The 12,307-nt window shown below is 40.3% G+C and overlaps 1 protein-coding gene across 1 annotated transcript in view; it reads right to left on the bottom strand.

The window, feature by feature from the left end:
* The window catches only part of LOC145415676 (uncharacterized), a 561,483-nt gene that overhangs the window by 125,665 nt on the left and 423,511 nt on the right, over positions 1 to 12,307 (bottom strand). Inside the window, exon 52 of the mRNA XM_080284894.1 lies at positions 5,708 to 12,280. Within this exon, the coding sequence (XP_080141020.1) occupies positions 5,708 to 12,280 (6,573 nt within the window). The remainder of the gene's footprint in view (positions 1 to 5,707; positions 12,281 to 12,307) is intronic.

Below are 12,307 nucleotides of genomic sequence, written 5' to 3'. Positions count from 1 at the left end.
TCCTTAGCTTCCTAGCTTGGGAGTCAAGGGTGTGACCCTGTTAAAGCAAAGCCTACACCACAGGATTCCCATGATATTACTTATTCCCATAATTTATAAATATCAACTGAAACAAGCTTTCACCAACCAGCAGCATAACTACAGTACAATCTTATTTCCTGGTACTGTACACCCAGCTTTGCACATGCTGTAAGGCAGGGGACAGTTAGTGACATCACCTCCACTAGGACAGATTTTCCTCCCAGGTCTACCTATTTCAATGGTCAATCTTGCATCTCAGAGCATCTGACGAAGCATGAGAATAAAATCTCAAATATCCAGCATGTAATGGTCAATGGGGCGCAGGAAGGTGACATACTGACAGACGGGGCCATAGCACCCTCCAAACCTCCCCTAAAGAAACTTTAACCCCATGTAAAACCTTATATCTGTACTGTATACTGTTCAAACACAGAAAAACAACCTTGAATACTGTACTGCAATAAGTGTGATGAAATGTCACTGTACTGTACTGGGAGGTCCTGATGTTAAGAGTGGTTATGGAGTACCGTACATAACTTATACGAAAAGGGAGAGTTTGGTGACTGACCACTACCAGTTTATACTTATAATGCAATATAATGCAGTTTTATAAGAGAATAAAGGTTAACTACATCGAAAACACACATACAGTGGGCCCTCCTTGCTATGTGGTATGTACTCACACATTCCCAAGTTTATGCAGTTAACTGTTACACTATTTTTTTTTTTTTTTTAATGTGCTCGACTCTGTGCATAGGCTTCTCAGCCTGCTCCCAGGGCCCAGTAGTCCTCCTACATATTGTACACCTCAACATGTCACCACGTCGGCACTAACACCCACCGTCCATACTGAATACAGGCTAGGGCTGTCTCATACAGGACTGGTGTTTTGGTATTAGCAGGGGTATTTTTACTACATGTCGGCAGGTCTTCTGGTAGATCGGTAAAGTCTGCCGCAATGAAATTCAAATCCTTAAACTGTTCCCTGCCCCAGCGGAGATTTGAACCTGGGTCCAGTTAGACCGCAAGCCACCTCTCTACCGATTGAGCCACCGCCTCCCCATGCAAACCAGTCCAGTATATGCTGGGATATGTTTTTCATCATAGAAGCTCACTTTGACAGACAAACATAATCCATTTCTCTTCTCTCATCCCAATCTTCCTCTTCCCCCTTTCTCATTTCTGCCTCCTGTTACTTCTATCCCTCTCTCTTATTCATTTTTGAGTTGCATCCAAAGGTTAGAAAAGGAAATAACAGAAAGAAAGAAAATTAAACAAAAAGGAGAAAATAATACAGTGAACACTCCCCATCCCACCCCACCACACATCACACATGTTAACATATGCACGCACAAGCAACAGAGAGAAATAAAAAAAAAGGGAAAAAATACTACTGTACTTGCAGCAGGAAGAAATCAGTAGGATAGAAGTTGTGGAAGCAATGAAGAAAGTTAAATCAGGGAAAGCCCCAGGAATTGATGGAGTGTGTGGTGAAATGCTGAAGCATGGGGGAGAGATAGTAGTAGAATGGATGTGGAAGATGTGCAGATTGGCCTGGGAGGAAGGTAGAGTCCCGGAGGATTGGAAGTCAGGTATAATTATTCCCTTGTACAAAGGAAAAGGGGAAAAAGAAGTGTGTGGTAATCATAGGGGCATTTGTCTTCTTAGTATAATAGGAAAAGCGTATGGTAGGATACTTATTGACAGAGTTAGAGAAAGAACAGAGAAATTAGTTGGAGAAGAACAGGGAGGCTTTAGGAAGGGAAGAGGTTGTGTAGATCAGATATTCATTCTCAGATCTTTAGTGGAAAAGTTTCTAGAGAAGGGAAAGAAGTTGTATGAGGCTTTCATGGATTTGGAGAAAGCATATGACAGGGTGGATAGACTAGGATTGTGGAAAGTGTTAAGAATATATGGAGTAGATGGGAAGTTGTTGAATGCTGTGAAGAGTACGTACGATGGTGCGAAGGCTGCAGTGCGTGTGGATGGTGAACTAAGTGAATTTTTCTCTTTGAAAGTTGGGTTGAAACAGGGATGTGTCATGTCTCCATGGTTGTTCAATCTGTACATGGATGGGGTAATAAAAGAGGTACAAGGTAGGGTAGTGGATGTTGGAGTGGCCCTGGTGAGAGAGGATAGTGTTTGGAAACTCCCTGTACTGTTGTTTGCAGATGATACTGTGTTGTTGAGTGAAGACGAAGGGGAGCTGCAAGGCTTGGTGGATGAGTTTGAGAGAGTGTGTAAGAAACGGAATCTAAAGGTGAATGTAGGGAAGAGTAAAGTGATGGTCTTTGAGAGAGGTGAAGTCAGTGAATGTACAGCGAGGTTGGATGGTGAGGAATTGGAAAATGTGAGTACGTTTAAGTACTTGGGTAGTGTGATGAGTAAGGATGGAGGTTTGGAGGGTGAAGTGCTTGAAAGGGTACAGCAGGGAAGAAAGGTTGCTGGTTCTTTGAAAGCAGTGATAAGAAACAGGGAAGTGAGCATGGAAGTGAAAAAGTTACTACATGACAGTATTGTGATACCAACTCTAACGTACGGAAGTGAAGCTTGGACGTTGTTGGAAGGACACAAGTCAAGAGTGAGAGCCGTGGAAATGAGTTATTTAAGAGGAGCCTGTGGAGTCACATGGAGAGACAGGCTGACGAATGAGGATATAAAGGAGCGTTGTGGTGTTGATGTGGATGTGATAGGAAGCGTTATGAGGAACACACTGAGGTGGTTTGGCCATGTGGAGAGGATGGAGGGTGAAAGACTGACGAAGAGAGTGTATGTGAGTGAGGTGGAGGGGGAAAGAGGGAGGGGGAGGCTGAGGATGAGATGGAGAGATGGGGTGGAGAGGTATATGAGAGAGGGGTGTGTGAGTTGGGAGCAGGGGAGTGAAATGGCGGGGGACAGGGCGACTTGGAGGCGATTTGTTTGTGGCCACCCCAAACGGGATTGAGGCGTCTGGCAATAGATAGATAGATAGACTTGCATCCCCTTATCAGTGATGGAGACCATGTTTACATGAACAGGAGATTTTTGTCTCCATGCAGTTAACATATGTGTGTGTGTCTCTCTCTCTCTTCCTGAATTCACATCCAAAGATTATAAAAGAAAGCAATGGAGAAAAAACAATAGAGGAAAAATACCATCTGCATCCCCTTATCAGTGATGGCGACTGTTTACCTAAGCTGACTCAGGTAATTTTGGCCTCTATGCACCTGACATAAGCGATACCATAGGTTTGCTCTCTCTCTCTCTCTCTCTAGTGGTGGATTGAGGTGCAAGTGGGATGAAATTTTTACATAAATATGGGCCCACTGTGATACTTCCTGATGAATAAGAGTGATGATGATGATGTTGGGGAACCCTAGCATGCTAATCCCATATATAAATACAGAAATGCATTCAGTCCTCATATCACATGCTTGGCTATACAGTATCAGCATTGCTATGCAAAAAAAAAAGAAGAAAGAAAGTAAAATCTGTCATGTGCAATCTACATCTAAAACATACTCTGCTTGCACCATTTTTATTCATAAGGTAACAAGAACAAAACTAGAAAGGACTCAGAGAGTGCATACCATCGTCAATGCCATTGCAGGATCCTGATCCATACCAAAATTTTATAAATTCTTTCTTGGCCCATGGCCCACTCTTCCACAAAAAATTCATTGAAATTCATCAAGAACTTTTGGAGATATCATGTGGACAAACATACAAAAAATTCCTGGATCCAGATGATGATCCAGATCACCACCAAAATCTAATGGATTATTCCTTGGGCCATACCCTACCCCTCCAAAAAAAGCTTAACAAAATACATTCATAACTTTCTGAGAAATCCTGCTAATGGACAAACAAGCCAATGCCGACAAAAACATAACCTCCTTGGTGAAGGTACTGAAGCAATCTGCTGTGAGTCAGAATTCCAAGTTACAAGAAATGCTGTCAGCATATTGAGTTTGAGTGATGGGAGACATGGTGTGTATTTCAATTTTTGAGCTTCCCAGGGAATTTTATTAAATTCAGCCATTTGCTTAAACAAATAATAATGAATGGTGGTTAATATGCTGATGGATAATTGTTTCATCCTTTCTCCACTAAAGTTTTCCTTAATCTGAAGGTACCAATAATCATCTGGCAGTACCAAGAATAAAATCAAATGACAGCATAATACTGAAGGGATCTGAGGAGACTTTTTCTAACCCCTTTGTATGAAACCTCTCTCCTAAGCTGAATGAAACCACCTGGTGGAAGCTAGTAAAAATACATATTGTACTGAAACTGTTAATGTACAAAATGGAAATCTATCTACATCAAGGATATCACACCAGAATTATTATACTATTATAGTGAGCCCTTGGGTTAACTCATTGGTTAATGAATTTCTGTTGCATGTCTCATCAAAATGTAATACTCCCTCCAGTGGTGTAGTTGATTCAACTACATATACACTGTGACACCGTGTGACATCACTGTTGCCTAAAGCTGAGTGTAACTTGACCTCTGTCAGGTGCTTTCACTGTGTGTGTGTGTGTGTGTGTGTGTGTGTGTGTGTGTGTGTGTGTGTGTGTGTGTGTGTGTGTGTGTGTGTGTGTGTGTGTGTGTGTGTGTGTGTGTGTGTGTGTGTGTGTGTGTGTGTGTGTGTGTGTGTGTGTGTGTGTGTGTGTGTGTGTGTGTGTGTGTGTGTGTGTGTGTGTGTGTGTGTGTGTGTGTGTGCATTTACAGCACTGTACATTATAATGTGTGCTGGCAAGTTATTTAAACTGGGTGACTCTGGTTGAGAGGCCAAAAGCAGCCAGGCCTTTATGCAGTAATGGTTTTCCAATATTCTACAACCCATTTTTCAGTTGTATTGAGATCTGCCAGTGGTAGGTAGCTGCAATACCTAAGGGTAATCTGTACTATAAGTCATTAGTTGAATACAGTGCTGGTGACCTATATATCCATGATCCAGAATCACATATATGCCCATAAACATTTGAAAATATGGATGTCCATCTGTCAAAAATATGCACAACAATGATCAGCCACTATACTACAACTAAATTTACCAAAAGTCAAATAAATGAGATTAAAATAACTACTTATACTACACTGCAACTACAGAAACAGCATGCACATATAGTACTCATAAAACTATACATTCCTACCTAATCAGCACTCCATAAACAACTACAAGGTCCACTGATTTGTACAGTGCTGCTTTGCATGAGAATATTAAAAGTTTCATTACTGTTATCCTGTAAATTCCTTGATGTATAAATTAACAGTATCACATACCAAACTCATCACTTTGGAAGACAGAAATAAAACTGGGTATTAGAATACTTGAACAAAATACCAATAACTTTGGTTTCATGACAGTTCAACCAAACCACTAATCATTTAAACTTTAAGTAATAGCATGCAACAAATGGGTAAAACAACATAAAATGCAAAAGAAGGAAGGAATCTAACGCTGATAGGTTTGAAATCGTCAAATGAAAAGTCAAACCTATAAAGAGAGAACTTGCATGTAACAATGAAAAAAATAAAAAATAAAAAATGTAGAAAAAAAAGTTAGTGTATAAATTATTAACTGCATCTTGTACATGACAAGAGATTGGAATACCAATTCTGAACTACAAAAGGGATGGGGACTAAAACACACACACAAACACACTCTAACACACGGGCTCACACTCGTGCATCACACCTGCTTCTCTCTGTGAGGGGTGGGGGTGCCACTGGCTTCATATTTGGCCTGCATGGGAGCTGTCTTCTCGTTGGGCTCAGACAATGTGACTGGGCTAGCAGTGTCTATAGTCTGTGTCAGATTGTCTGTCTTGTCTGTCAGAGTCAAATTAGTGCCTGAAGAATTAGTGACAGTTACTTGGTCAGGGGGTGTGGAAGTTAAAGACAGGTATGTGCTCTCATCAGTCCAATTTGCAAGGCCATAAGGACAGTCAGTTTGCACAACTTCGGTTTGGTGTGTTCTCATTATTGGACTACCTCCATTATTAGCTGGAGATCCACGAGGTGAGCCAAAGGCATCCTCATCCTCATCCTCATCATCATCATCATCCTCTCCACTCTCCATTATAACACTCACCAGATTTTGATTGTTTTTCTTGGTTTGGACTATCATTTCGAAGTAATTCTTCTCAGCATCATTGAAGATCCACTGGTTACAAATGAAGAAGTCGGAAGAGGCATTTTTCTGTAGAATTTCCTCTCGATTCACATGATGAACAATTTCAGCAACTTCTTTTTCAGCTTCATTAAACAAAGACTGATGTTGTCTGGGGATGTCCTCTCTCATGAATCTTGGAGATTTTAATTCTTGAGATTCATCTTTCTTGCTTTCCTCCTCAACTTTTCCAACACTGCTGTCCTCCTCAAAATCTGATTCTGTCTCATCAGGTTCTACAGGTTCCTTCCCTATGTCTATATCTGGGACTTCAATCCTTGGTACATAGGGAACTATGTCTTTCACAGAATCTTCCGGGTCTTCAGAACATGACGATCGTAACCTTCTGCGACGTTCTTGTTTTGAAACAAATTCAGTGAAACCCTCTTCATCAGTATGTATTGTAATGTGTGGCTTTGGTGGTTCCTCATCAGCCACTGATACTTTAACTGTCTTTGTTTGGTAAAGAATGAAAGATTTATCATAATTTGGATCAGTTTCCTTCTCCTCTTCTACAGACACTGGCTTTCCAAATGCTACAACATCAGCCCAGGAGGTGGACTTCTTTTTTTGTGCCAGATATTCTTGGTATTTAGTTTCTGCCATTTGTATGGCAGTCATATCATACTGATTTTCTTTTGGCATTTCTATTATGGATGAATCAATTCCTTGGTTAGTTACATCAATTACTGTTTCTTCTTTTAGCACTTCATAAGGCCTGTCAGAGTTAAGTAAACATTCATGGTAATACTTTTCTGAAGCATGGATGTCAAAATGGTCATATACCTGCATTTCATCCACCAATACACTATCCTCAGACAGAACTGAAGCTTCACAAACAGTTCCAGGCTGAGCTGTAGGAGCAGCTTTCTTGGCTAGCTGTTCTGTTGCTAGATCAACAGACATGTCACAAGTTTTACTAGAGTGTTCAGGCATCAACTCTGCAGGAGTGTCTACAGACAGTGTTTGCTGATCAATGACTGGTTCAGCAATATTATCTTGAGCCACAGCTTGTTGTTCAAATACTGGCTCAGGGGGAATGTCAGGAACCACACCTTGCTTTTCCTTCATTACTTCTGCTGGAGTGAGGAGACTCACAGATTTAATGCCAATGACTGGTTCAGTGGGAGTGTCATAGGCCACAGCTTGCCCTTCATTTATTGTTTCAGTAAGAGTAACAGAAGGACTCACACCTCGTTGCGTAATAACTGATTCATTCGGAGTATCATCAGCCTTAGCTTTCTGTTCGGTTTCTGGCTCAATTACTGGCTCTGTGATAATGGAGACTGCTGCTGATGGATGTATTATCTTTGTCTCAGAAGTTACAGGTTGATTATCTATACTGAACTCAACCAGATTTATATTACTGGTTTCTGGCTTAAAATCAGCAGCATTCAGCATTTCTACAGCTTGGGGGTCTGTTATGTCCAAGCTCTCAGAAATGTGGGTGGTTATAGCCTCTCCCTCAGCAGCTGATGCTTCCAGTAAAGTACGTTCATCTTCTCTTGATCTGAGTGGTAATGCTTTTGATTCAAGATATTCCTCATTCTCTATTGATTCTACATTAGACATGCTGTTACACTGTGCATAATAACTAAAGTAGTTAGCTTCAGCTTCTTCAATTGCATTCATATCATAGAAGGTTTCTGAAGTTAAATCAAGGGTGGCAGAATAAGAATTAGAAAAGGAAACAGAAGAAGGTTGTGAAAGGGTGTCATGATATGCTTGTAAGTGGGTGTCAGCAATGCACTCTTCTTGTTTCAGGCTGTTCTTTTCTTCAGGTAATATACATTCTAAAATTAAAGAACCAGTAGAATATGCCTCAAGTGAACTAAAACTAGCCAGCATCTCGTAATACATTCGTTCGCTGTCTTCAATATCCATCTTATTATATATCAATGGATCAAGACTTTGATATTTCTGCAGAAACTCTTCATTTGTTTTGTGAACCACCTCTTTTTCAGTGTTTGATTTTTTCATGGGAGAATGCTTGTCACTTTTTATTTGCTTTTCTGGTTTAACTGCTTCTTCAGTGGTATCAGTCCTACGTTCTTCTTCAACTGCTTTCAATATATCCTCAGTTATTGCAGCCATATTTTCCTCTTTTACTGCCTGGCTTTCAGTTGAAATGCTCACTTTCTCTGACTTCTTTTCCATTTCTTTTTCCTCTACAACTTCAACTTCTGGTAATTCCATCCTTGAAACATAAGGGACAATATCTTTCATAGTGTCTTCTGGATCTTCAGAACATGAAGACCGTAGGCGATGGCGGTGTTCATGTCTTGAAACATACTCAGTGAAGCCATCACTCTCCACTGACTTAGGAACCTGTGGTTTTGGGCACTGATCATCAGCAACCTTAACTTGTACTGTCTTGGTCTGACACAAAGTAAATGACTTGTCTTCTTTGGGTAACTCTTCTTTTTGATTTATAACTACAGCTTTGGCAGATGCAACAATGTCTGCCCAAGAAGTCGGTTCCTTCTCTTTTGCCAAACACTCTTGGTATTTTGCTTCAGCCATTTGAATCTCCCGAATGTTATAAGGTAAAACTGACAAAGATTCTGGAGCAAATCTTTCATGAACTGTTACACTTTCTATTTCCCCAGTGATTTCATTCTCAGGAGTTTTGTTTCCAGACACAAACTGAGACTGGATCAAGCATGAGGCAGTATTGCTCTGTTTGGTTTCTTGTGAGGACTCTACACCTTTTACATCATGACCTTGAATACCATTATAGTCACTGGCTAACTCAACTGTACCCGTTTCTGTCAATACTGGCTGCAGTTCATTATTTACCAGAAGTGACTCCTCAACTGCAGTACTGTCAGTGAGAATCTCACCAGTACTTACTATGTCATTTTTGAGAACAAGACCAGAGTCTAATGAAGCTCTCCTCTCTACTCCATGACTGTCTTTATTTAAAAATACTTTAGGCTGTAATGCCTTTTCTTCTGTGACCACATTTCTAGCCATGCCTGGCAACTGTGTGACATGTTCTTGTTCAATAGAGCTATCTGCAGGAGCATCCTCTTCTCTCTGAAGGCGTGTAAGATATTCAAAGTACTTAGTTTCAGAGTCCAACAATAAGCTCATATCATATCTTGTACAAACTGTATCAAACACTGGGATACCTGTTGTTTTAGTACAGGGTATTTCATTATCTGAACTTGCTGTTCTCTCTATAGACTGATCCACCAATATTAGCTTTTGTTCTGTTTCTTGTGCAGCTGGCTGTTGTCCTGTGACCATGTAATGTGCTGTTGTGCTTGTGATCTCACACTGGCTACTATATTCAGTATGTGTTTTGTTATTGACCACCATGGGAGAAACCACTTCCTCAGTTACTTGAATCTCAGGTGAATGTTCTTTAGAGACCTTGTGAAGCTTCAGAGTTTGTTTTTCATGTCTGATTTCACTGGCAAGATAAGTTGAATGCTTTTTTTCAGCATCCCTAATACCAAATACATCATACCACAATTCTGAGCCAAGATAGAAGGCAGCAAAAAGCTTATGCTCATATTCTATCACATCTTTGGGTTTGGGGGGAGTTTCTCCTCTTTCTATTGCTGCTACGATCCTATCTATTTCTTGTTCTGATTCTGATATCTTTGATGATCTTTTAGATCTTGACCTTTGCCTAGATTTACTTCTCTTTGGCTTCACAGCTTTAAGATACTGAATTTCAATCTCATTTTCACTTTCTGAATCAGTACCCATATCTTCCTTGCCACATTCACTCCTGATGGCTAGGGTTTCAATATCATCTTTGTCTAGAGTGAAGGTCTCTACTTCCTTTGATTCTATTGCACTTTGTACAGCTTCTTCAATTTCAGGTGTAACCTTGGATGTGCTATGAGTTTTCCTCCTAAACCTTCCTTTTTTAGATAGAAACTCAGTGAAACCTTCTTCATCAACAGCAACATCATCTTTTTCTTTAATTTTTTCTTTCTCTTTTTCAATAATCTGAGGATTCCTGTGAACATAAGGCTTTTTGGGTTCTTCATGTGCCTCTTCCACAACAATGGCAGGTGAAGAGACTAGAATATCTGCATACGATCTTTGATGCGGAGAACATGCATCATTTTTATGTTCTAATAACAATGATATACTGAAGCCTGTTTCAAATTCAGCCAGAGACTCTTGTGATACACTATCAGCAATTCCACCCATGACAGTTTCTGTGTCAGCTGCAGAATGGATTGTAATTGTCTCTAAGGATGCAGCATTACTAACAATATTTACTGAACTTGTATCTCCAAGATTTGAGATTTCACTAAGAGATTTTTTCGTAACTACATCCATCCCTTCATCATTCTGATTGGCAAAAGAGCACAATTCAGTGACAGATTCAAGTGGTTGCTGAACAGGCCTACTGTCTCCAATCTCTGGCACAGATGTCATTGCTTCTTCAATGGCTTCCTCAAAATTGGGAACAGTTGCTTGTAAACCAACATTTTCTTCTGAACTGCAGTGAACATCAGCATGAGGAACTTCTTCGAACTGCAAGCATTCTACTTCTTCTAGGACCCTTTGACTATCAGATACTGGTGAAATGTCACCTTTTGAGGTATGTTCTTTATTATCATGAATATCTTTCATCAACATTTCTTGCTGTGGGTGAGAAACTATCTCAAACTCTTTTGAAGACAAATCCTCTTGTGAATCACTTCCTGATGATGATCCTCCTGGAGTGTCTTCCTGCATGTGCATCATAATATTTGTTCCTTCTGTGTGTTGTGTTACTTCTTCAGGGTCAGCCCCTGAAGGATAGTAATTTCCTGACGACTCCTCACATGGCATTTCCAAGTGTTGTGGGTCATACTGCTCTTCAGGAGGTCTTACTTCAACAGTCATTGTAGATGATTCAGAGTCTTCAAACTTCATATCATTTTGAACACTATAGTAAAGATCTCTGACTTCATACTCCTTGTCTTCATCTTCTCTTTTCCCTTTAGCTTTCTTTGGCCTTTTCTTCTTATTTTTGTAATAATCAGTTCCAGATACCAGTGGAAGGGTGGTCTCTCTCTTTGGTACTGTGGCTACTGGCTCTGCATCCCGTTCAACAGACTTAGTAACTCTAGTATCATCCAGAGGAGAACTGCTGGTCTTCAGAAGTTGCTCATGCTCTTCAGAGGGAGTGCTTGTCTTATCTTCTGTAATTCTGCGTGTAATGTGCCTATGCCGCATCCACTGGGGGGTAAGAATGATGTCATCTGGGTCATCCATTGCAGTGTGAGGGCTTGCTGGCCTAGGGTTTCCAAAGTTTGGTGGCCGCAAAGATGACATGAAACCTTCAGAATCTGTGGATGGTGAAACTGGTTTAGTGTCTTTCTGATCATCTTTAATCTCAGCAGTATGGAAAGCTTCCTCAAGGACCTGAAGTTGTACAGTTGCTATATCTGAATCAGTAGTCTGTTTGCTAATCTCAGGTTCAACCTGATAGTTATCCTGCAGTTCTTCCTCAAATGTTGTTGCCAGTACAACATTTGCAAAATCATTTTCAATATTAGTCACTTCAAGTTTACCTTTTGTACTACCTGACATTTCTTCCACATCTGTTGCAGTTTTAGTGTTATCATCTGTCACTGTGACTTCAATATCTCCCTCTTTCTCATCTGGTTGCTTTAATTTAATGCATGGCTGATTAGAAATATCTATGTCTTCATTTTCAACTTCACATGAAATGGCATGTATATCTGATTTAATAGCTCTTGTTGGATCTGTGCCTGATATATCAAAGGTCAGGCCTTTGTTAAATGGAAGAGCACTTGTAGATGCCATGACAGGTTCTTTAATGTCAACTGTATCAAAAGAAATATAATCTTGCATAGTCTGAGCAGTATCCTTGACTGCTGTTGGAGGAGATTCTGCAGCATCACAATATTTCTCCACATTTCCTGCAGGTTCATCTTCATCAGATTCTGATTCAAGAGTGAATCCGCCACTTTCAATGATTTCCAAGAAATCATTTGCATGATCAGGCACAGGAAGTCCAAACACTGGATGACTCATTTGAGAAATGCTCTCTACATTCTCAGATTCATTTAGATGTTCAGGACTCCTGGGGTTGTCTGATGATTTTGGCATCTCTACATTCTCTGCTCTTTCTGTCTCTGCAGGTGA

Source organism: Coenobita brevimanus, chromosome 13 (genome assembly GCF_032717465.1).
Source record: "Coenobita brevimanus isolate Jiangsu-jjx chromosome 13, ASM3271746v2, whole genome shotgun sequence".
In the NCBI taxonomy this organism is placed as follows: domain Eukaryota; kingdom Metazoa; phylum Arthropoda; class Malacostraca; order Decapoda; family Coenobitidae; genus Coenobita; species Coenobita brevimanus.
This window is presented reverse-complemented; position numbering and strand designations above follow the sequence as displayed.